This window comes from Egretta garzetta, unplaced genomic scaffold (assembly GCF_000687185.1).
Source record: "Egretta garzetta isolate BGI_Z169 unplaced genomic scaffold, ASM68718v1 scaffold94, whole genome shotgun sequence".
Classification (NCBI taxonomy): Eukaryota; Metazoa; Chordata; class Aves; order Pelecaniformes; family Ardeidae; genus Egretta; species Egretta garzetta.
The window spans coordinates 1,696,203-1,722,570 of NW_009259683.1; the positions used below are offsets into that span (position 1 = coordinate 1,696,203).

The following is a 26,368-nucleotide window of genomic DNA, read 5'->3' on the forward strand; positions in this document are numbered from 1 at the left end:
GTGTATAATGTGATTTATTTGTTAAAAAACAGAGACTGGTCAAAATACCGAGGTCATTGCTTTTCCAGTTATAAACCAAGAAAATTCCTGGTATTCGGCTTTCATGCTGTTTCTGGGAAAGTTTTCAGTCCTTTAGTTTTTCAGTGGTGCTTGTTCTGTACATTTGCGCAAAGGCTGGGATGATACCTTAGATAGGTTCAGCCTTTCACTTCCTGGGTATCAGAAGCAATCACAGTGCATGCTTAGACAAAGCAAGGTAACAAGGAACTTTAGCAAGAAAGTGACTGATGAGCCAGGACAGTAACAGGGGAAGGGAGAGAAAACAGGTGAATAGCCAGTGTTTAAAAAACAAGATCAGAAAAGACAGCTCATCAAAAATTTTCAAATTCTGTTCCTGTTTGGTCATACAAATTTTTGAGTTCATTACTTCAGAGCTCTTGACTCTTCCATTATTGCATATAAATAAGTATCCATCCTGTGGAAGGTCAGGTAAATATCATGATTTACAGTATTTTGTGTCACTTCACTGAAGGAGGCCTTATCATAAAGTAATGAATTACACAACTGTCATTCAGATATTTTGATCTTTTATACCAAAAAATCCTGTGATGTAGGGTACTTAACTCTCTAAGCCATGCTGTTGTAATTAGTTTTTTCTTACAAAAAAAAAATTACATGGGTCCTTCGAAGTTCTAAAAATATACTTCTGACTCTCCAAGTAAAAGATACCCATTCTGGGAAGGATATATCTATAAAAAATAGATGGAATCCAGGTTTTGAATGTAAATCTAGGTCTAATGACTGGAATTTTCATAATAAGATACTGAAAGAATTTTCTGTACAATATATTGTAATGGGCCAAATATCCACCAACCGCAAACTATGCAAGTTTGTATTCTGCACATATAAAGGAGGAGGAGTCAATACATTTGTGTCAAAGTTCCTCAAAGTGTTTTGTTTAAGTGCCAAAGCCAGCCAATGTGCTAGCACACATGCTTATGTTTTAGCATATGAGTACAGAAATTCAGCCAAGCACGAAAAAAGTCAGTTGCAGTTATTTTTGGGACGGTACTTTGTTTTTTATATACTCCACTATTATATTTATAGATTCAAAAGAAATGACGTCTTATCTTCAAATTAGCACAGAGGACACAGAGCATAGGATTTTCAAAGTAGCCTAAGGAAACTGAGGACCTGGTTCTTTGTAGGCAGGAAAATTATATGCCAAGACTCTTTTGAACATGCCAGCATCAAGCGCCCATACGGGACCATTCTGTTACTTGATGTAGGTTTGCTCTAAGTGAGCCAGCTGACAACATTTTTGCAATACTAAGAGGTCTCATAGTATGGTGAAATATTTCATATCAATTTCTGTTTGTCATGAGAAAGAATGTGCCTTCTGGTTTTTGGGGGAGGGGTGGGGTGGTGGTGGTGGTGGTGGTTGGGTTTTTTTGTTTTTTCCTGGACAGCATTATGGGCCAAATGCTCAATCCTTTTATGTCAAAGGCAAAGTTTTATTTAAATGAGACCAGAATGCATGAGTATGTGCTAAATCGGATATTTTTTAAATGCATGCCACTTGAGGTCGCGGAAGAAAAAACATGCTCATAAACAGTTGTGATTTGTTTGAAGTCAGAGCACTTTTCTCTCTGTGGGTCTATTTATAGTTTCAGGATAAGAAATTCTTGTGCTTAGTAGCAGGAACTGATGAGTGAGACTTTCACATACTTAGAAGAAAAACATGAGTTGTAATATTCTGTTTCTTCAGCCTAAAGAAAATTCATGAGCCTTGTAGCTGGGATATAAAATTAATCCTGCTTACTTAGGAGGACCTTAATCACAGACTTGCAGTTTTCCACTTGAACTATGGTATCTGTAGTACCCAAAGGAGTCAATTCTCACAGAACATTTTTCATCTGGCTTTGTCTTCTTGTTAAAATAAATCTTTGATTTTGCCACTGACCATATTTTAATGTAATTTTTTTTGTATTTTTAATTTTTATTCTGTTGCTATATTAAGACCAGGAATACAAGTGGATTATTGTGAATCCTGACGTGTTCCCTTTTGCTGCTGGAGTCCAGTTCCGTACCATATTAGCAATCAGCTTCTATGCCAAAGCCAAGCAGTGACAGTTGCAATAATGAATATTTGCTGCAGGCCACTGGTATGAAAATAGCACAGTGCTGCAAGCCTGCGTCACCAGAAACAAATCCTCCATTTGACTGCGACTGAATTTCTAGCTCGATTTTAGATCATTTATTATTGAAATAGTTCTTAAAGCACTGTCATAACATAATGCTAAGAAATGCTGATTCAGTCTTCAAGGCATCAGTTCAAATGCCTTGCTACTCCTGTTTTGGTGGTGTTTTTTCTTTTCAATCCCTTATACCTTAAACGCTGTACCCTGTATTTAGGGCACTGAACTGTGTACAGGCAGCAACACTGTAATATATTCAGACACACATGCTGGTTAGGTTAGAAGAGGATTTGAATTCCCTCTTTGTAAGCTTACTTGACAGCTTTTAAAATGTTTTCTCCTTAATTCCTGCAGATAATTCTAAAGTTTATATGAGGAGGAGCAGCTTTTACATGGTGAACTTGGATGATGTTTTCTTGTATATGTTTTGATGTTGTTAATGCATTTGCATTAGTGGAATATATAATGTATAAATATAGGGCACCTTTTGAAAGTGTAGAATGTATGCACTGAATTTTGATATTTTTTTAGTTGAAGAATATGCTGATTACATTTACCACTTTTAGTTTAATTTTTATATGCAACGCTGCTTTTACGCATGCATATCAAAATACCCTCAAAAGGACTAACATAATTGATTCTTCTCACTTTAAAATTATTACATAGAGAAATATTAGATCAGCATAGATACAGGAGATCAGATATTTGAAGCAGAATAAAATCTGCAGTTATTTAAGTTGCTTTTTTGTTGTTCATTGCCTCAGGCTTTCCTATGGAAAATAAAGAAATGATGATCTATATTTTGCTTAGGGCAAAATACTGACCCTTGCACTGCAAAGCTGGTAATGGTGATTGATGTACATATCTAATTTCCTGCAAGATTAGAATGAGCACCAACCTTGCCATCAATCCTGAGAGAATGTTAATGTCTTCTTTTTACTTTTTACTTTTCCTTCCCTCTCCCTGGTGCCATCTGCCTTCCTTTTCACCAGGAAAGCACATTGGCTAGACCTGCTACTGTACAGTAGTACCAGGATGGAGAAACTGAAGTTTTAAAAGCAGTGTAATGTACTGCTGGGAGTGGGCTTCTGAGGAAATAATTTCACTGCAGCAACTTTCAAATGAAGGAAAGCCAACATGGACACGGATTCTTTGGGATGGGAAAGGAGTGACTAGATAAATGTATCATTTTGTGGACATAACTACAAAGGCTGCATGTACTCATCAGTTTCCCAACAAAAGACTTAATATTTCAAAATAGTATCTTTCTTTTGAAGCATTATTGTTGGTCTGTAAAAAAATAATAAATAAGAACAGAATGTTCAGCAAGGTCACACCATTCCTTCTGCACCAGTATTTGACAACCCCAGTGCCTTCAGGATATAACCACCTCCAGACTCACTCTCAGGAGAGAAAAATACTTTGATTAGACCTTGAGTGGGACCTCATTTTTTGCTATATTCTTTAATGCCTGGCAATATGTAGAATATTCACGTGACAAACTCTGCTTTCTTTGTTCTATGAATAATAATTTTTAAAAACCCTCTGGGAGAATGTATAGAAACATTACAAAATACACAATGTATAGAAATTAATAGGGCTTGAAGGGTCCTATTCCCACTGACTGAAAGGGGATCATACCCGGGTTGCTCCTGCAAATATTAGTTCAGCCAGTTCCAAGTCCTCCAGTAAGCAGTATTTCCAGATCTCTGGAGGTAGGCTATTTTCAGGCTTTACAAGCTTTAATATTAGAAAGAATGTCCTGATGTCTAATCTAAGTCTCTCTTGCTCTAATCCAGTAGTCCTTGTCCTATTAGGAGGGATCAGGGAGAAGAGTTTATTCTCTTATTTTTAGCTACCTTCTACAGATATGAAAAATGTTGTCAGTGTTTACCCTTCATCCTCTGTATTCACAGCCTATATTTTGTAAACCTCTGATGTGTTTTGGCTTCCTCCCTTGCAACCCCTCTCTTGTTGGTTTGCATTTGTATTGCTGCTGGATTAACAAAAAAGCAACTAATTGTTAATTTTTGACATTGCAGTCCCCAGGCTGGACACAGGGCTTCCAGTGCTGATTAGAGGAGAAAAAAATACTTCCTAAGTCTTTCACTTTGCACTTTAAATATAGTGGGGACCTTTTTCATAAGGCGATGTTATAAGACATCTGCGTTCATCTTGTTATCTGCTACTGAAATCTTTTTCTGAAAAAGCAAACCAACCAACCAACCCAAAATCAATCAATCAAACAAACAAACAAACAAAAAAAGCCCCAAAAGCAGTGCTGGGGCTGTTCTTCGTCCTGTTTTAATAGATCAGATTAATACTACTGACTGTGGATTCCTGCAGTTGCTTTTACTGAAAAGCATCTCATTTTCTAGCCTGTCTCCCCAATGTGTTAAAATTGTTTTGAATCATGTCTCCCAGCGTGTTTGCACTTGCTCCCAGTTTGCTGTTGACTTCTTAGTTAATAGGTGTGTTCATTATTAATGAAGTTGTTGAACAGTACTAGTCTGAAACACACCTCTGCAGCATGAGTTAGTTGTGTCCCTCCTGCATCACAGCACACACTGAGATCTATAAACCAAAGAATTGTTACTTTGCCTTTTCTAATACATGGCAATGAGTAAAGCCTGGTACAGGTAGAGCACCACTAACACCAAGGGATATACGAAACCAAAATGACCTGTCCATATTGGAAAGTACCCAGTTCCAGGAGTATCCCAGCAAAGTAACTAAGATTTCTTATGGGGGAAGCTGCTACTCAGTAGGCTTAATATGAGAAAACACAACACTGCAAAGGCAGAACAACTCCAGTCCCTTCTCTCCTTCCCCTGTCCCTTACTTGCCATCTTCTCCACTGGCTCAGTGCTGGATCTTACTGTCCTCTACCCTGCTAAATACTTAACTACCAAATGGTACTGCCGTGTCCGTATCCAAATGTCATGTATATATTATTCAAACCACAATAACATTGTGCTTTTTCTCTGTCTTGTATTTGAAAACTACAGAAAAAGCACAAGTTCTTAGATGGAAGCACTAGTTTCCAAATAGATTTAGCTATGTAACACGCTTACAGTTTTTCAATACATACCACTGATACCCAGCACAGAAATCTTATTAGTGTTTGTGTAGGTCTCAGATGTAAAGTGCTGTATATTTAATTACTATTATTAGTATGTATTGTTAGTGTGCAATAATGGATAATAATAATGCATGGATAAATGTATACTGTGTATTAATAATTACCTTCATTCATTTAATATTAGTTTTGGCTAATATCAAGTGAAGTATCAATTTAACATTTTATTTTATCAGATATCAAGAACATACAATTATTTTCATTTTATTTTTATTAGTACAGAATGTTAAAACTTTAGCTTGGCTACTCAATCAGCGTAAGTATTTTGCGGAACTATGCAGTTTGTGCATCTGAAGTGCTGCGTATAAACTTTAACTGCCTGCTGTACTGGTAATTTACACAACCTCGTTTTGTGGATTATCTTTCAGTTGTACAGTACAGTCTTAATGACCTGTCTTCTCAGTTTATGAATTCTGGATTTACTGGGTGTTAGCAGAATAGGAGACAGAATGCATGGCATTCCACTACATGGCAGTACTGTATTTTGTAACCACACAAAATACAAAGAATAAGGTCAGATTTAGTTCGTTACCATTAGTCAAACCATCACCAGCACGATCTGGCTCTCTGTGTGGCTACAGCATCAAGATGCAAACAAGCAAATGCCAAAGGTCACAACCTTTTTTTTTTGTTTGTTTGTTTCCATCTCCTCTCTTTGCCCACAGATGTTACCACAGGGACACCAGCAATATCAACGACGACAACCGTGGAAATACGGAAGAGCAGTGTTATGACAACTGAGATCACCTCTAAAGTGGAGAAAATCCCCACGACAGCCACTAGCAGCACCACATGCCCTTCCGTTGAGACTGAGGAAGAAAAAGCAAAAAGACTGCTGTACTGTTCACTATGCAAAGTCGCTGTCAACTCTGCCTCGCAGCTGGAGGCGCACAACAGTGGTGAGACGGAGCGGTGCTTGCTTTCTTCCTTTTTTTCCTTCTGTCTCAAGAGCTCTGCAATTTTCTTCCCCTGAATAGATTAGATCTCTTGCAGCAGGGGACAAAGAGGTGGCAGAAAACTGGCAATTACATGGAATTCATTAACTACTAAAGAATAAAAATGACAGGCAAAGAGGCTTTCATAAAAGGGGAAGAAAGGAATTTTATTGCATGCAAGTTAACCACTTTCTTACATTTTAGTTTTCGTGGCTTCCAAACCTTATAGAGCTAAATGACATGCTTCATTACCTTTGGTGTTCAGAGTTTGCATACTTTTGTTTGTGCCAGCTAGCAAACTGAGTATGAATGCCATTAGTTTTGTTTGAAATCTAACAAATTAAGGCTGAAAGAGTCAGAGTTCAATGATGAGAGTTAGAATTCTTAGCTCCATATTGTCTGTTAATAACTTGTTAAAATTATGTATATTTTTCCTCTGTTTTCATCAGCTGATATCAACTGCTGCATGAGAGTTGAATGGGTTATTCCTTACCTCCATCTTTCTTAATTTTTAAGCCTTTTCTTGTTATGAGAGCTAGCAGCATCGATAAGTTCCAGTAGTAGAGAGCCATCATTCACAGTCACTATTTTAAGCATCTTATTGATTGGCTTTGTGGCGAGCAGGGTTAAAAGATCTTGGGATTTAATGCAGTGGCAATGACCACCTGTAACAGACCTACAGAAAACCTCCTGATTTTGGATGTCAGGGGTTACCTGCCAGCAGGGTAAACAGAGGTTTGAAACAGAGAGACAGTGATGATACCTGCAGCAAGATGATCAATGGTTTTTAAATGATAATTTGTTGGTATTCATGAGAAACAAAGCCTAATCAGTTCTGAATGCTGTGTTTGCTGTATGCCAGATATTCAACTGGTGAAAATTCAAGTTCATAAAGCTGTACCCATTTAACCTATTTAACTTCATATGAGGGCTAGACTCATTTTAGAGTTAAAAAATGTTATGTACTCGTGTTAGAACATTTTTCTGATCAAGATGAGAGCCAAAACATTATTCTGAATATTTAAAAACAATGCTCCAAGTTTTTGCTGTCTGTGCTGATAAACTGTGTGTGTGCTCACACACATGTGTACTTGTAAAAGTATACATGTGGATACATACAATTACCAGTGCATACTAATTCTGTACATGGAAGTAAGCCATTATCATCACAGACTACCTGCGTGGAAGTCAACAGTGTAAGGAATTGTTTGGTCTGAATGAAGGTAAAGCAACTGCACGCTATTTTTTTCTCTACAAACTTTATTTTAAAAAAAAAAAAAAAGTGTTTTTTTTCTCACATGTATGTTTCTCACATGTTTTGGTTTCTGTCCAGGCCATTAAGGATCCATAGGTTGCTGCCAGGAACCTACACCCCTTTTTGACTTGGAGACTAATTAGTTAATTACATATTTAAGTGTAAGCTAATAATGCATACTATTTGTCAATCCATTTAGGAGGACTACAAATCAAAGCCAACTACATCTTTAATAGCTAAATTACTTTTCCTTTGCAACTACAATTCAGGTCTTATTAGCAGCAGGAGTTAATGAGAAAAGTCACACCCATTTAACTTCACATCAGGATACCTGATTGTGCCACTACTTACTGGTGTGGCTGCTTTGTTCTAGTGCATTACCTGCAGATATGTAATTTAATAATTAATTATCAGATGTGAAATATTGTTACATTGGTATGAATCTGGTACAGACAAACACAGGCATATTCCAAGGATAGCACGTGGCACCAAGCTGAGGTTCATGTGATTTTCTTTTAAAAAGAAAAAAACCCAATGAATGCAACCAAATTTCCAAAGTTGTTTCTGTTTCCCATTTCTAATGTCTCCAGGGACTAAGCACAAAACTATGCTGGAAGCTCGGAATGGAAGTGGAACCATAAAAGCCTTTCCCCGGGCAGGCGTAAAAGGCAAAGGACCTGTGAATAAAGGAAACACAGGCCTTCAGAACAAAACATTTCACTGTGAAATATGTGATGTGCACGTAAACTCTGAGACACAACTGAAACAGGTACTCAGCTAGCTTGCAGAGTGTGAATCCTTGGCTGTTCTTTGTTTTCATGGTGATAAAGTACCAACACAATCAGCATCTGTCAGTCTAACCGTCCACATCCAAATGGAGCTTACAGATTTTGCCCTTTGTACTTGTCTTTCATGCTGTATGTTTTGGTTTGGATATGATTTTTCCCTTGCACGGAATATATTTTCTCGAAAACTCTTGATTATATGTGTGACGTTACAACTGTCTTTAGGCTACTATAATTGTCATGAGCTAATAAATCCTGCCATGTACTGCATGATATTTGCCTTGACAAAGATGTGGAGGTGGGTGCAGCCAGTGTTTTCACAAAACACTGAATAACCTGCTTAGAATTGTGGGATGGAGAGGATTTGTAATTTTTTTTTTTAATCAGCGTTACTTTGTAACTGAGAAGCATGACCTCTAAATTGCAATTACACCAAGTTATGTTCAGTCATTCTTCAGATGAACAAAGCCTTTGTTCTGAAAAACACTTTGTTTAATTCCATGTGCCTTTTAGAATTAAATACTTGTTAAGGAACTTTACATGAATGAAGATAAATTCTGTAATGGACAATAGCAGTACTTGTCTTCTGCTTTCAGGAAAAAAAATGTCCAGTTCTTTGTCTTTTTTTTTGCAAGAACTCTCTTGTGAATGAAAATCAAAGTATAAATATAGTTCTGAAAAAGGTCCCTTGTATCTAATACTGCAATAAAGTCTGTGTAGAAGGATTCTTGTAAAAACTCATAGGTTTTATGAAGAAGATAATGGATTTTGCGGGGGTTTTTAACTGTCACTTAGTTTGATATGTAACCATCTTTCAGCTGAAAGCTTAAAAGGATGTCTAGGCTTCTTAGGGATTTAAACAATTTGGTGACCTTTTCCCCCTCACCCCACCCCTGAACAGGGGATGCTCTACGATCTAATATTCTTCCAAAACTTTCTTCTATCAGCAGTGGATTGAGTTGGGTGGGTGGTGAGATAGGGAAGAATTTTTCAAAGGCTTCTATCTTTAACTTGATTCAGGTCCTGTTGAAGTTAACAAAGGTGAGAAAATCATTGACTACAGTGGAAGCAGAGTTGAACTGAGCACTGTGGAAAATCACAGTCCCAATATGTGATGCACAAAGAATCATTCAAATTGGAACAGACCCTATTCCCATTAGTTACTGAATTATTCAAAGTAATGCTGTTGTGGAGAGCCGTAGCCACCAGTATTGGAGCACCCTTGTGTAAAGCAGAACCTGAAATGATCTATTAAGGAAATATCACTCTTCTTTTCTTTTTTTTTTTTTTTTTTCCCCAAATGTATTTTAACAGCACATAAGCAGTAGAAGGCACAAAGACAGAGCTGCTGGGAAGCCACCTAAACCTAAATACAGTCCATACAACAAACTCCAAAAGGGAACACATCCTCTAGGGGTAAGCCAATCAGCTTTCTATTTTACTTTTATTTTAATCCTGCTGAGTATGGTCTTTATAAAACACAAGTGGAAAAACGCTTAAAATGAGAGGGATAGTGTAAGCAATGGGAGTATACAAGTGTCTGGATGAGCCCGTGGAAGCCCACAAGGGACTTTTTATATGCTTTGATGGGTGTGGACTGCAACCCATGGGGCCTCGTTTTTTGTAGCTACTCTGAATAACCTCAGAAAAGAAGCTTGTTTCAAAGGTCACTAGAGAGCAACAGACGAAAGAAACATCCAGATGTCAAACAGGATTATTCCAGTTTTCACCAAGGACAATAGTGATGAAATGACTAAATAAAACATAAAACCTTTATTCTATCCTTATTTAGAAAATTATTCAGATAACAATTGAAAGAACTAAAAAAATCCCTCTCTCATTTCATTCCACTCAGATTCAGGATGGTTCTGGTCACATTTTTGACTGCCAGGGTAAACTGTCTGAAACACAGTTCTTACTAGCTTCAAAAGCTGAGAAAAAGGTTTACTTTTTAAATAGGATCCTGCCATTAGTTAAGAAACAGCTTATATTGTGGGTGGGGTAGTGAAACAGCTGACATTTATCTCCATCAGATGAGCTGCATGATTTTTTTTATGTGCCATGGTGTTTTGTAAGGGTTTATAGACAGTTTTGACAGGGGGAGGATGTTGTTTCATGGGCCTCATAGAGATTATCCTCTTTTTCCTTGATCATCTTCTCTAATGCAGGCAGAATATGGAGCTTTTTTCTGTGAAAACCCAGTTTAAGTTGAGTTAAAGCTCTTTTCCTGACAACAGAAAAGTGTGTCCTTGTTGGGGCAGCCCTCTTGATAAGTATATTCTTGCATGATTCAGTTGGGTAGGAGCTTCCCTCGATGTTGTAGCATAATGCAGTGCACCATTCTGGCAGATCCACAAGTATGGAAATAGCCCCATAGGGTTTTTCAGTAATCCACCAGGAAGACCAGGGTCTCCAATGCGTATACATACTGAAAGGAATAGAAAATATGTAATTAGGTAAGTAGGATATGGAATCACTAAAGCCTCTCTGACAGGATTATTATTCCTTTAGGAAATTCATTGTTTCCCAGGGGATGAAAATAACTATTACATTACTCTTTCTGTTGTGCACAGTTCTCTGTTTGCCAATTTACGTAATGGTGATTTCTGAGAGCTGCAGCCAAGGAATCAAGGCCATTTAGTTGCTGCATAGACAAATAAAGGCAAGGTGACCTTTTCCTGCTCCCTCACTCCCAATTGCTTACAATATTCAAGTCAGGGCAGAGGTGAGCAAAGAGGCAAAGGGGGGTTAAGAAGGAGTAGAACAGAGGCTACACTGAGAAAGGATAAGAGCACTTCTCCATTTAGTCTTTTTGGGTTTGAATAGGAGAAAATACCAAAATTGCTGTCACTCGAAATGCAAAATGGCATAGCAACAAGCCAAAGATGTGCTAATTTTACTTCGAATGCAAATGGTTTTGATGAGCTGTAGACTTTTTCTTTACTCTCCGTTAATTTTTCATGTCATTTACTGTCCCTTAGTTTACTTCATTGGAAAGGAAAGGAATAATGGCTACTTTACTCTCAATGTTGACCTGTGTGTTAATTAGTAGTTGCAGAGAGGTTTGAAGTGAAGGTGCAAAGTACTGTATATACTAAATATTACTGGTTTTGCAGCTATCTTGAAATCAGAACCATGTTGATAAATTAACTGAAAAGCTATCTAACTTCATTAGAAGTTCCTGATTCCTCCAAGAATGGTAAGATCACAGTATCACAGAATAACAGTTAATATAAAGTCACATAAGATCTTTGTTCTTTGTGACAAAAAGGGTATGAGCATCAGCAAAGATTTTTCTACAGAAGTTAGAAAGAGGGCATACTACATTTTCGTAGCTTTTCTAGACCAAAAACATTCCAATGCCATGTTTCCAATATCATTTGTACTGCTTTTTCTGGTCTAGTTTTGCATGCTACAGAGAAAGAAGTTTTATGAATTCCCACACTACTATTTCAGAGTTTAAGAAATATTGTAATGTCGGGACTTGCTTGATATTTCTTCAAGCCACAAATGTCCAGCATGTATAAAATACTACACTGGAGAGAAAGAGGTCATCAGGCATTTGATAGTCCAAACTTTCCACAATAAAACAGCTCTCACGATAAACATTCTTTATTGGGAATTCTAGACCACAATCAGAGCCCTGTTGTTTTGAGCTGGGGTTTTTTTGTACTTTAAACTCAGGAAAATTTTTTTTTAGAGAGAGGGGTTTTTTTCTTGTCTGTTCTAAACAAGGGTGAAAAAAAGTATTTACTAAAAAATGTAAGGAAGGAGGATAAAGTCAAATGCTCAGCAAGGGAAGAAGACAGCTTGGATCAGTGGGTGTTACACTGATCAAGGAAAAGATCTGATCATTGCTTTCCATAGGCACCATGAGAAATTTTGTATGTAGCATCCATTATGACCTCCATTAAGAGAATTACAGAATCTGGTCCCCTCTGAGTATCTGTCCTAGAGCTTTAAAGGACCTTGAGGCCAGCAGAGTTGACAATGGGTATTAGGAAAAGTCAAAATCCTGTATCCGTCTGGCTGGTAAAGAACCAGTTTTTTTGGAATATGATGATAGTTTAATGATGAAACCCGCTGGTGGTTCATGCCAGACTACTCCTGTCCTTACTTTCTGACTATTGACTCGCCAAGGTACTGTTGAGTGGAAAGTATTCGAGTAATATAATGCAAATTAAATATTTGAAAGCCCCTTTCAATTCAAGGATGAGAAACTGTGTTTCCCTGTGAGTGAGAAATGTCTGTACTTACACCGAGATGTACCACAGCATGGTACATATATTCATATTCTGTATATTCAGTACCACATATTCAGGTTTATTTTCTTTGCAAAAGGCCTTGGGTCATGCCAGGGCACAGACCCACTGAAAGTCCATCAGAGCCAATGGGAACTTTTCTTTGTCACTAGATGAGGTTTCTATTCTTATCTCAGAGTTATAAAACCAGGACAACAAAGGTATTCAGGCTCCTGGCTTCTCATTAGAAACTTGAAATCGCACTGAAGACTGCAGAAACTATATGGACTACTCTGATGTTCATTTGTATGCATACCAAATGTAAATTCTCTTAAATAATAATGGACCTCTGTGAATATTTTCAATCAGTCTGGGAAAAGCTTGAGCTTATTTTTTTGTCTTTTTGGAAACTCTAAATGAGGAGTTTTCCAAATTGTTTTTATTATTAGAGGCAGGAGCTAATAAAGAGGAGCTAGCTGGAGATCTTAATTTTAAGTACAGCTTGCATCCTAGTGATAAAAACAAAAGTACCTTGTTAGTCAGACCAGGGAATAGGATATATTTTTATTCTACTCAGTCATAAAGCTGTCTACACGGAGGTCTTTTAATTGATGGCTGATTCTTCCTTATTTAATTCTTGAAGGGTACATGCAGCTTTACTTTGGTGCAGATTGCCCAGCCCCTTTTTAGGTTTGCTTTGATTTCTAATCTCATATTAAATTATAAGTCTCTGTGATAAGGCATGAGCCCACAACAAAGAGGACACTGAAGCTCTTTGTCCCTGACCAAATCCCGCTCACCCTTGTCCAATGCGTGAGATCGTATTGCCTGTCATGACCCCACAGCTCACAGAGTCAGTAGCCACTACGAGGCCTCTCTTTCTTGATTCTGCACTTATAATCTTAAGTCAAGCTCCCTGTCGTGTAGCTAATATGAACAAATTATGTCTCTCTGTTTGTTTGTTTTCTCTCTTCCCCACAGGTAAAATTAGTATTTTCAAAGGAACCTTCAAAGCCGATGGCTCCACGAATCTTACCAAATCCGCTAGCAGCTGCAGCAGCAGCTGCTGCTGTGGCTGTGAATTCCCCCTTCAGTCTTCGTGCAGCCCCAGCAGCCACCCTTTTCCAGACTTCAGCACTTCCTCCAGCACTCCTACGACCAGCTCCAGGGCCTATACGGACCACCCATACTCCCGTGCTGTTTGCTCCTTACTGAACTCCAAACAGGAATTAATTGTACTGCAATAATTTTTCAAATCAAAACAAACAAACAAAAAAGAAAATCAAGAACATTGAACTATGCAGTGTTTATTTATAGTTTAAAGTATATATGAAGAGCCAGGACTTTTGATAGAGAACTGAACAAATTCTAAAAGGAGGAATGGGCAGTATTTTCTCCAGATGAGAACATTCCTCTTGGGTATTGATCGTTTTAGAACTGATCTCCAGCATTGACTTGTAGTGACATATAAAACTTATGAAGCCTTTTGACTGTGCTTTTTGGCACATATTTCCCTGCAATGTCTTTCCTGCTTTATGAAACAACTTACAAATTTGTCTAAAGGGCATTAACTGGTTCCAATGTATATAAAATACTTTATTCTGTAGATTAAAGAAGAAGGAAAAAAAAAGAAACACTGTGAATAGTAGTACCCTTACCAATCCTCCTGCCAAATCAGCAGTTACTGGGTATTTATCTGAACAAAAGTAGATACAATAGATGTCTTGTAAAACAGTAGTATTGTGTCTCTATCTATGCCACTAGGTTTCTAACTGAGTTGCAAAGATAAAATTAACAAATTATGTCACTTTGGTAAGTAGTCAAAATGACGACAATAATGTGGAGCTGTTCCTGGTGAGCAAAAATTGTTTTCCTCACCCGTAGAAGAATGGGCATGAAGATAATCTATGTTCAGGAAAAAGTAAATGATAAAGAAAATGTAGCGGGGGAAAAAAATCCAGATGCTGTACACAGAATAGGTTAAACTTTTATTTGATTGAGAACTTATGTGTACAGTGTGCATATTCGAAAGGTGTGATACATATAGGATAGATCAATGTCTAAGGCATGCCAGTGGACAGCAAAAAATACACTCTTGTCATGAAACAGGCCTGAACACTTCAGTGTTGAGCAGAGGGAAGACACAAATGGATTACGCATAGTCATAACTAGGAAATGAAAAGCAGGAGAGAAATCCTGGCCCCATTTAAGTCAGTGTAAAGTTCCTCCTGACTGCAATGTAGCCAGAATTTCATCCCAAGAATGGCACATATTCTTTTTATATCATACCAGTGGGAGTGTCTGTAGACACAGGTAACATTTTTTGCAATAGGCTTAGTCTTAGAAACAGATTTATTCTCGTTTTATTTCCTACTGATGTGATATAAAACGTCTTAATATACCTACGAAATGTAAACAGCAACACATGAGATACATATTACAAGATAACTGCACATCGTGGGTTTGGAACAAATACAACCTTTAGGATCTGAAGGGACCCTTGAATTCTGTGGCTGATCTTTATGTACGGACAGCTTAAAGCCTTATATATTTACTGTGAGGCTTAAAGGGGTGGACTGTGTCCCTTTAAAGTAAGATTTATCAGGGGTATATATAGATATATTGTATATATGTTAGAGTAAGAAAAATAACTTATAAACAGAAAAATCTACTATATAAAATAATTATATAACCATTGAGTTTCACATGTGGGTCATTAAGTGGTAAGTAACAAACAGCAGAGAAAAAAAATAGACTTCTTGAATCTGATTCTTGCTGCCTGCTTTTTCCCATAGGGAGCTGAAAAGTATCTATTAATATTATGGAGTGCGCTGCTGAGTCACATGCGACCACTCTGACGTGTAGCTAAGTGAAATGCCTACCATACATTTAGAGGAATAAAATTTAAAAACATAATTTAAGTTTAGATGGGGAAATTATTTGAAAGATTTTATTACAAGGTATAATGCAAAATATTGACCATGTGGTTGCTATATAATACTGCCTGTGGTTAATATGGACAGTTGGGAGATACAGAAGATGGGAATATACAGCACTTTTGACTTGCAGTTCATCAGTGAGCCTTCCATATACATAGGTATTTGCCATTTTTTAAACCTCTCTGCATTTAGATTTTATAAAAAAATATATAAAAAGAGAGAAAGAAGAGGTTCCATGGATGTCTGTGTCCAAAGAATTCCAAAGAGATGCATTTATTTATCTAGAAGTATTAAAATAAGTTCTATATTATGTATTTCATCCAGTTTATTTGCAAACGTTTGTGCCTTGAAATGATATGGGTTTTGGTTATATTTAATTCACTCCTATGTAGCCATGAAGAAGATGCGATGGTGATTTCAGGGCTGGTTACTAGCAGGATTGCTTTGGTCCAACTTCCAAAACAAGAAGAGTATAAGTAAGTTCCTGAAGCCAAGTTTAGGCACCTAAATAACTAGGGGCTGACACTTAAAAGGGCTCCCTATTCTACAGCTCCCGGTAAAGAGGCAGTAAACAGGTCAGCCTTCATAACCTGCGCCTAATGCTCAATTTAGAAAATGTTTCCTATTTTTGGGGTATAAACTCCTCTTTGCAAAACCTTGGCCTTGGTCTTTTAAGCCTGCTTTCAATATTCTGTCTTTTTGCAGAAGTTGTAGTGCCATTGCCAGCTGTGTTCAGATTCCTCCTTGAATAGAGCACTGGTTTTCAAGCTCTGCTCCTTGAACCACCATTTATCTCCAGAGCCTTCTGTAATACCCTGTGTAAGTAAGAGCTTGCTAAACGAGCGGAAGAGGACTGGTGTTTTGGGAAGGGAGAAGGTCTGGGCAGACAATCTTTTCCCAAAGAAAAAACATGCAGCTGGGAAAAGGGGAGACCCACAAATACCCTGTAGGCTCTTATGCACGGCCTTCTGGTGCACGGACACCTGCTGTACATCCTGCCATGTTGTTGTGATGCCATCAAAATCAACAGGCTGATCCTTGTCAAAATGTGGCCTGTGGCATGTATGGAGGCACAGTACTAAGGGCAGAGTTAATACAAGTTTTGCTAGAAATAAAGTGTCATTCCAACTACTTACATCAGCTAATTTGCGATGACACCTTCAGTTTTCTTGGACCTCTTTTGTCACAGTGCTCTATGGAACAAGTTTTTGTTCACACAAGTCTCTTAAATTTCAGCTGTAAACAACAAACTCAGTTCTTTTTATGTCTCTTACTCACTACCTAATAAAGGATAAAGCCTAAATGTTAGAATGTATAGTGCATTTTCTGTGCCTTGCTGTTCCACCCCCATCGTGGTCAGTAACAAGTCAACCTACCCAGGATGTCAGCACAACAGTTTTATTTTTTATATATATATATATATGTATGTCAAGGAAAATACTGGCACAGCAAACTGACTGGACAAGGGGAGTTTCCAGTCAAGGGTATGTCCACAGCAGCTGACAAAGGAGCTAGCAAACAGAAGACTCTTTACACCTACTTGTCAATACATCCAATATGGAGAGCACTATAAAAGAAAAATGTGTCATCATATTTCATATCACAGTAACACTCCAGGGCCAAGAGGAGGCCTAAAGCACAAGGAAACAGATCATTTCATCAAAGGCATAGTCACTCATTGGATAAACAATGTGAAGTCAGCCTGCAGGGAAATGGCTGGGTATAAACTGGGAAAAACAAATAGGTTCAGGGATGTTTTCTTAAATTCCATCCAGACTGTTAAAGAATGACTATTCTGTTCTGACCCGAAGAGATGGTATTTTTGTGGGAGGGATATATATATATATGTGTGTGTGTATATATATATATATTTTTTTTTACACTATCTGCATTTTTCCAACTACCTCTGGCTTCAAACCTTTGTTCTGAAGGATCAGCATTGCTCTGAACCATGAAATCAGTTACCTTCTTGAAAGCTGCTGTAAAAGCTGATGTGAGAGCTCAGTAAGAAAATGGTATAAATATGATGATCTAAAATGAAAAAAAAAAATGAACTGGCCATGTAAAGGAATATTGTATTTGAAAAGTATACATCTTTATTTTAAGATAAATTAAAGTTATATAAAATTAAGAATAGCTAAATAAAGTTTAATATAACTAGAAGAATTACATCTGTCATTTTAGTAGTGGAGTATTACAATTGGCTCTGTATTTTAAAAGATGAAAAGACTTTTTAGAAGCTCAGTCAATGCAAAGATGCTACGGGTAAAATGAATGTCTCACACTCATCATCTTGCAGTTACACCAGGAATACCATAACTGAATGGACCTGCCCGTAGTCACTTCTAGTCCAATCCCCAAGGATACAGTATGGTATTGGCCCGATATTCCTTGAAAGCTGAAATCGAGCTTCTTAGGAGCCCCTGCTTCTGCCTTATGCTCCCAGTAAACGCATAATTTTTAGAGTCTCTTCAAAGCATCTTGGGGAAATTCTATCTTAATATCTCTAATTTTTTGCAAAAATAAATGTCATTTTATGAACATAAGACCAACACTGAGGAGCAAGACCTGAAAAGATTTCTTCACGATTACAACATTCTTGTGGCTAAATATGAAGCACAGATACCCAAATTGTTGGGCTGCACAAATCTCCCTGAAAACATGTGAAATCAGAAGCCTAAACCACTTTATAAGGAATCTGTTCTTTTTATTAACACAGGTGTGTGAATTCCCATTTTTAAAATTGACTTCAGCACAGTTCAGGCTTCAGGGCTCTAAGCACCGAAAGCTCACAAGAAAATAACTGTGGGCTTCCTATTTGCCTAGATGCATGTGAAAATGTGAGCCTATGCTATGTAAAATATTACAGATTTTTTTTTACATCACATCTTCCCCTGTTCTCATTGTTTATCTGTAAGTGCCATTACTTCAGTGTCAGTCAAGCATACAGAAGCTTCTGTGCTGGGATTCAGTGCGTGACTGAGAAAAATAGTAATACTAATAAATCCTGTCTTAAACTAGTTGAAATCTCAGACACACAGTAAGGGTTTAGCCAAGGAAAAGAGCTTTATGTCCTCTCACACCTACAGGTTTATTAAAATTCAGGACCATTTAGGAGTAAATTTAACTATCTGGAGGGTGGTTATTTCATAGCCTGATCTGAAATGTCAGGGGCTGAAAAAGTCTGTGCTCTAGAACAAAATTAAGAATACTGTGAAAACCATAATGCTCTTAACCCTGGGACTCCTAAAAGCAGTTGCAAAGATCTTTGACTTCAGTAGAGGCAATTTTTTGGCCCGAGTCCCTGAGGCCTTTTGCAGTCATGCTGCGTACTGCAATTAGGTGTCATTCAACTCTGATTCAGTATTGATATATTGATAAAGAAACTTGGCTGAGCCTGAAACACGATTAGTGGCTGCCTATTTCCTGTGATCAGCTTCATGCTGGGATGATGCTTGGGTGGTGAAGTAAGAAGAGTCAAAGAAGTCAGTGTAAAGAAATTGGTAAACTAATTTGATCCCTTTTCCTTGTGCAATGTTCTTACATGGGACTTGTGAGGCATTGACCAGCTGGGACATTCAAGAGTTCTTGGATAAAACATAGGGACCTTGAAGGTCATGAGATCTTAACTTTCAAAATATAATTTTGATGAGAAAGATGATGAGAAAGAACCCAGAAGACTTTCTTTGGCTTAGGTACTTCAGTGACTTTGTAGCAATGGTCTTCACACTAGTCATAATGTCAGCACATTTGTGCTGTTCACAACAGAAATTGAATATTTGACACCCATAATTAGAAACATGTATAGTTATTAGTATTCATTGTCTAGGAATTGAACACTCAATTACAGGACACAAGAATTTTCCTTGGAAATCCATACATTCCTGTCTGTTCATACCAAACAAGCTATCACTGCATCTCATCCACACCTGGGTCTCCAGAAAGGATGGCCATATTTTTTATTTGTTTTCATTACTATTTGATTTTTCTTCTATGTTTTTTATTCCTAGTTTTATTTCTTATATGAATGAATCCTTAAGTTTAAATATGCACTTAAGTTGGTATTCATCAAGCCCCCTGTTGGATCATTTGATCAGAGTCAATAAATTGAATAAAAAAATCTTAAAGCAGCAGTGAAATAGTAATATAGTAAGAATAGAAAACATATGAATACTACAGTGCTCATTGCCTAATCTAGTCAGAGTTTTGTGACACAGACAGCTCTTTAGTCTTTCAGTTTCCTGAAATGTTCATCTTTTGGGATTCTTCAAAGGTTTAATTAAATCTAAGTGTTATTTCTTATGTTCAGTAACAATAGCTATGTATTTCTGAGTGCAAGGGCAATAGAAAAAAGGATAAAAACCATAAACCATTTTCTCACTACAAATGCCTGCAGCATTTGTTAACGACTTCAGCCCTTTCTCTGCTTGTGGCTAATGGTTGGCATTTGCCGTGGGAACAGTTCTCATTGACACGAGTATCAGGTGAAAATTGTCTGCTCAAAACACAGTCTGCCAAGAGCAGACATTCTTTTGGGGCACAACAAAGTGGGAGATGATGGCATATTGGTAAAGCTGTTGCCTTTGTAACAGCCTGTTATAACTCCCTCAAGACTGCCTGGTGGCTTGATGGGGAGAGGCAGCACCCCACAGGTTCCTAATGTCGTCATTCTGTCATATTTATAGCATAGAGGATGTCAGTTTGAAAAAAATCCTGATCTGAGGATTTTTTTACAAGTGCTTTAGTTTGGGGGATGATGCTCTCCCCGAAGTTTAATCTTTCTTTCAGACATATCTTCAATGTAGTCTTGTCCATGACATTATTGCCAGTCAAACTGCTGCCTGAATCTTTTTTTGTCCATCAGAATAAAACCATGAAGGTAAGTTTTGGTACCCAGAAGGAGCACCCAAAAACAAAAAATAAAAGTGTAATGAGGCTAAAGTTGGGTCACTTTTTTTTTTACCTCCTGTAGTTGCCCAAGTCCAACCAGCTTGCTGAAATGTAGGTGTCAGTCAAAGAGATAAAGCCTGTTTCTTTCTTCTACTGTTTTTATAATTTTAGAAAGAAGATGGAAACAGCTGTAGCTTTTTATCCAGTGATTCACACACACACACTAACCCCCACGTAATCGATCAGACAAATGTCTGCATACGTATTGCCTCTCTGTATATACACAGTTCTTTTCCTCCCATCCCTCTCCTGAATCATGTTTTGTGACTCCCCCAGCAGAACAGGACACTGCAAGGAGCATTAAAAAGGAAAAAAAAGACCCCACCCACTCATGGGGTATATAACATGGCACATGGGCATATGGGTGTATAATCATAGAATCATAGAATCGCTTTGGTTGGAAAAGACCTTTAAGATCATCGCATGTAATCTCCTTCAGTGGCATAATCTAACCAAGCATGTGGCTGGAGTTTTGCACTGAGCCCCTCATTACAGCGTTGGCTGCTTTAAATGGTGACTACTGAAACCAATCTTGTTGGCTGTGCTACAGATAAGTCTTCTCCCTATCTGTTAAGATTCTCTGTTCTCCTATGGGGCATTTTGCACGGCAAGTGAATCCTTGGAAGAAAAGCTAGAGCTATTTTCATCTCCTTTACAAAACTATGAAAAGCAGTAGGAAAAAAAAAAGAAACTGGCCTTTCATATTTTATTGATATCTACATTCCAGCTAACTGTCAGGAACTTTGCAGCTGCAGTAAATACTTTAGAAGCTCTTCAGTTCTGCTCCATGAGACAGAATATGATAGATCACTATTCCATGCAAAAGACATTTAATCCAGAGCAGTGTGCAAATCATCTACTCTATGCCACCAACTCACTAAAAACCTTAAACTTCAGTAAAAAAGCCTCAAAACCTACTAAGGCCCACTGAAAACACTGGAGAGGAAGAGCACATTTTAAATTATGTGGTGTCAAAGAACTGCCAGGACAACATCCAGGTGAGTCCAGCAGCTGCATTACATTAGGTCAAGATCAGGTAATGGTTCAGGCAATTTAATGGAGGGAGGATCCTTCTGACCCCAAATGTGAGAATGAGTTTAACCCCAATGAGTGCACTGCAATAATTGGGAGCTGGAAAAGTTTGTTGGGTTCATTGAACAATATATTTCCAGCTATGGACAATCTCCAACATTGCAGTAAAAGACCTCAAACTCGAGACCAAGTTATTCATCAGGATAACAAAATATTCTTCCTAGGCCTTATAGATAACCAGCATAAACCCTTCATTTAGTGATACAATGCACATTTAAATTAGTGGGTACTGGGAGTACCAAAGACTTCACAAAAACTGTCTCTGATCCATTCACAATTGAGAAACACTGTGAATTTAGATGACATTTTTATAAGTCCAAGAGTAAAATTTCATGGTCTGGTAGATTGTAATAGTAGCTTTGACTGATAAATAGTCAATATAATGTCTCTAATTGAAAAAGGGTGGAGAGAGGTGACTGGGGCAATTATACCTTTCTATTTAAAACCCCTGATACCAACCTGAGGGCTTTTTAAAGGTCAGAGTTATCAACTATGTGGAAAAGGCAGTGGGCTAGAGGACAACTGTGTCTTCTCAAAGGTAAGATAGATGAGACAAAATCATCAGTATTTAGGTAAGAATAGATTAATTGCTCCAGATTAGATTAAGTATTTGAGATGTTGACCCATAAAAATGCTTAAATTGGTACTATGTGGATTCAGACAATAATTTTGAAAGAAACTAACTGAAGTGAAGGCTGCATGGATTATAGTGTAAGAAGAATTATTGGGGTGGGGAGTGAAGGTAGAAGGCTGTTCCTCAGGAGCAATTTTAGGTTATATCTCGTTTCACTGGTGATTTTGCACACAGAAAAAAGGATGTGCTCTCGAAATTCTTTGATAATACACATTAGGTGCTATCATCAATATAGAGAGGAACATGATATTTTCCAGAAAGAATAGAATGACCTTGAGAACTGGTATAATAGGAAGGAGCTGAAACTCAATAGGAAAGAAAGGGACAATCATGTATTTAGAATCTAATAACAAGTAGCTCTAAGAATTCAGCAGTTGGAAATAGCTGAAGAAGAGCACAACCCACAGGTATTACCGTTGGTGACAATGCATTACAAATTTGATACAGCTGTTTAAAAAAAAAAGAAAAAATGTTCCTTGAGGTGTAGTCTACATTATTCCACCACAGAATAAAAACTTTATGTTTTGATAACTTTGGTGAGTAAGACTTCAAGAACAATAAAGTCTTTTTAGAAAAGAGTTGAAGTAAAGTAGAGAACCTAGTAGATGAGAAAATAATATAATAACATTTATATGCTTAGCATAAGGAGCAGAAGGCTGAGGGAGAGATGGATTCAATTCGTCCCTATGCATCCTGGGATGAAAACATTGGTAGTCATCAGGACGCAAGCTATTCAAATTAAGAAACTGTTCAAGCATAAGCACACAAATAAATGACTGTAAACTCACCAGTGAAAATCGTCTGGAAATGAGAAGATGTTTGTGAGTGTTAAAACACAGAAAAGGTGTCAAAAAGACTCTAAGCAGGCAAAAACTGAGGTGCTCCTCAGATGGGCTCTGTCCTGGTTATGAATGGGGTTCCATGCTGCGTTTGCTGAGGCAGCAGCTCATGGGGCATGATGAGCCAGTCAGCAGGCCCGCGCTGTTCTCCCTCCGTGTGCGTACTTACTGTGTCACTCTAAAAGGTATTAGCGAATTGGCTTCATGACTTGACAAGTCGGGGAGAGAAACATAAGAAATACAGGGGTTGGCATTTCAGAGGAAAAAGGCTTCTGATTCTTGCCCAGGGTCTATTTCACCTCTCTATTCACGTAACAATAGTCAGTCAGAAAATTAAGTGTTCCAAATCTGAGTGTAGGTAGATACAGTTGGTGGTGGCTTTTTGGACACTGTATGTCAGTTGGAACAGTCTGTCACATTCTTGCTGAAATAAGATTCAATATAGCTTTCCTAGACAATCTCATGTCAAAATAGATCTATCACGATCAGTTGCTAAGCATAGTTCATGCTTTTAAAAATTCAGACAGTTGAGTAAAAATATTTAACAGTACTGAAAGCAAAAAAGGTGTCTCTAGTTCACTGAATTCATGAAAATATGCGGAGTTCAGCAACTACACTTTGATACAGCTAAAACTCTTAAGTGTTGCTTGTCTTTTATCCTGGGCAAGGGCTGACTTGGGACTTTATGGCTGAGCATCCCAAAGGGAGACAGAGACCTGCGACAGAGTCCTTGCAACAAAGTAAGAGGCTGAAGTCAAAGTGCGAGAGCTCTTGGCTCCTCTCTCGTTTCAGACTTCTCACTGAGGTTTCTGAATCCTGTGAACTGTGTTCTTCAGAGTATGAGTGCCTATACATTGTATGACTGTGCCAGTTGGTTAAAGGAGCTGTTCAGCTAAGCTGTGGAGTTCCTAAAGCTCAGCAATAAAATACAGGCCTTTTTGCAGTTACTGGACTGGTTATGTGGTGTCCAAATCTTAGCACTTAGCACTTGGTTCAGGCTTTAGGTAATAATTAGGTAAATAAATTGCCACTTGGCATCTGCCTGTCTTTATTTTTTTTTTAAATTTTCTCCTTCCAGAAGTCACAGATTTACCTCATTAAGGGGGGACTAGATATAAACTGCAAGCTTTGGCACACTGATCAACCAAAAAGGAAAAAAACCCAACCCAACACACCAAACAAACAACCTCCCCCCACAAAAGAAAACCCCAATACCCAAAGCCTATTAGTCAGAGCTCAGCGATATGTTCAGTACATTATTAGTTGATTTGGAATAGTCTTTCATACAAAGTCTGTTCCAAAACATTTTACAGAATTAAAAGCTTTGTGTGACTACAGCACAAAAACATAATCCAAAATGTTTTGGCTAAAAAAGGAAGCCTTCTGTTTTCCTTGCAACTGAGGCCAAAACAATTTTAATTTCTGGCTTCTTAATTAATGTTAAATACAGTTTAGACTGAATTTCTCATCAAACAAATATTGCAACATTTGTAGATTTGCAGTTATTTAGTCCATTGTTTTATCTTTAATTTGAGCATCCTGAGTGTGAGAGCAGTTAAATTCAAAGTCTTCATAGATTATGCCATCTGTTAATGGAAATCTGTATTTCAGAGCTATGCAGAGCGTGTTTGATAATTTTGTCCTTTTACTATAGCTTGGCCATTTTAAATTTATTATTGCTGTATTGGTGCCTAAAGACTCTGATTGTGATCATAAAAATAAGAATTTCATTTTATGACAAAATAGAGGTCTTAAAAGTTGTTTTCACTACACTCCAGCTGAGTGACTGGGGAGCTTTTGCAGTTTTTCATGAGAAAAGAAAGAGTGGCTGTCTGGCATATGAGATTCAAGTTCATCTGTTTGTTCTGCTTCTGTCTGGAGACCTGAACTTGTGTTAGGACCTAGGGAAGGTTCCTAGGCACTAATGCAATTCCCCCAGCCCCCACTTACTGGCTGAGTTGATTGATTCCTTCATTACTATCCACAGTAATGTAGATGTCTACGCCTCAGCAGTTAATTTCACTAAATGCAGTTTTAGAGACTTGATACAGCTGCCCTCTATGATGACTTGTGCCCTGGAAGTGCTTACATTCTCCATAGACTACAAAGGAAGTATTGGGAAATAGATGAGAGGTAGACATCTGTGCTGTATGTGTCTGAAATGATGGAAAAATTAGGCAAATATTACATGTCAAAAATTAATCCAATCCAAACAAGTTGCACTTTAGTTCAGGATGTGCGATGGCCAAGATGAAGCCCAGCATGTGGTAGAGCACGCTCACAACACTGAGTCTCCCATATGCAAGATGAGTGGTTAAAAAAATAAAAATTAAAAAAAAAATCCTTGTTGGTAATTTTGGGTTCAGTCTTAGAAGTGAAGAATTTTTTTCAAGCAAAGGTGCTACATCAAGCACATTAATGTAACAGGTTTGAATTAGGGGGATTTTGGTGGGGTTTTGGGTTATGGGGTTCTGTTGTTTGGGTTTTTTTGTGTTTGGGGTTTTTTTTGTTTTGTTTTGTTAAGCAAAAATTAACATGTTGGAAGCTCTCCAAGAAACCACTATGCTTTTGTGGGGTTCTGTTGTTTGGGGTTTTTTGTCTTTGGTTGGGGTTTTTTTGTTGTTTTTGTTTTGTTTTGTTTTGTTTTTTTTTTGTTAAGCAAAAATTAACGTGTTGGAAGCTCTCCAAGAAACCACTATGCTTTTCAGAGAGCAGCAAGACTGGGCTGCTCCACAGTGAGCAGAGTAGGTCCCGTGACAGTGACTAGGTAAGCTGATAGTCCAGGACTATCCAGGCCAGTTTGTAGCAATGAGGAAGGTACCAGGCCAGGGACAGCAAGACTGGGTCAGGACGAGCAGGGTGCAATATCAGGCATAGGCAGACCTACAGCGTAGCTCAGGCATCCTTCAAGGGAAGAGCCTGAGTTTAAATGCAGCTCCCAAGCCAAGGGGTGGAGGCCCTAGACAAGGTGTCTCTCAGCAACTTCTCTCACTTTAGCTGTTCTCCAGCAGCCTGATCCCAGGTTATGTGGCCATGCCATGCCAGAGCTGGCCTTCAGCCCAGGCAGCTGGACATCTGGGAGGGGAAGGAGAAGTCTGCAAGACCCTGCAGGTGTGCACAGGCCCTGGCAATGATACCACATGCTTTGTGAAGAGATTATTTTAACTCTAGAAATTGCAGAGTCAAAGAGCAGGAAAAGGAATGGAGGCACTGAGCATTACACGTGACCACAAAGGACGGAGCAAAGGTAGTGGGGCCTTTCTCTTCAGCATTTCAGTGAAACACCAGTATTCACAGTGTGTGATCATCATGCTAAATCAAAGAAGCTGAATTCTGCAGTAAATGCAGAAGCTCATTGCAG

General features: G+C 38.0%; 1 protein-coding gene across 1 annotated transcript in view; it reads left to right on the plus strand.

Annotated features, from left to right (window-relative positions):
• ZNF385D (zinc finger protein 385D) overlaps positions 1-13,768 on the plus strand; it is a 386,843-nt gene extending 373,075 nt beyond the window's left edge. Inside the window, exons 7-10 of the mRNA XM_035894054.1 lie at positions 6,003-6,236; positions 8,118-8,296; positions 9,627-9,728; positions 13,535-13,768. Coding sequence (XP_035749947.1) covers positions 6,003-6,236; positions 8,118-8,296; positions 9,627-9,728; positions 13,535-13,768 — 749 coding nt within the window. The remainder of the gene's footprint in view (positions 1-6,002; positions 6,237-8,117; positions 8,297-9,626; positions 9,729-13,534) is intronic.
• The last annotated feature ends 12,600 nt before the right edge of the window (positions 13,769-26,368 follow it).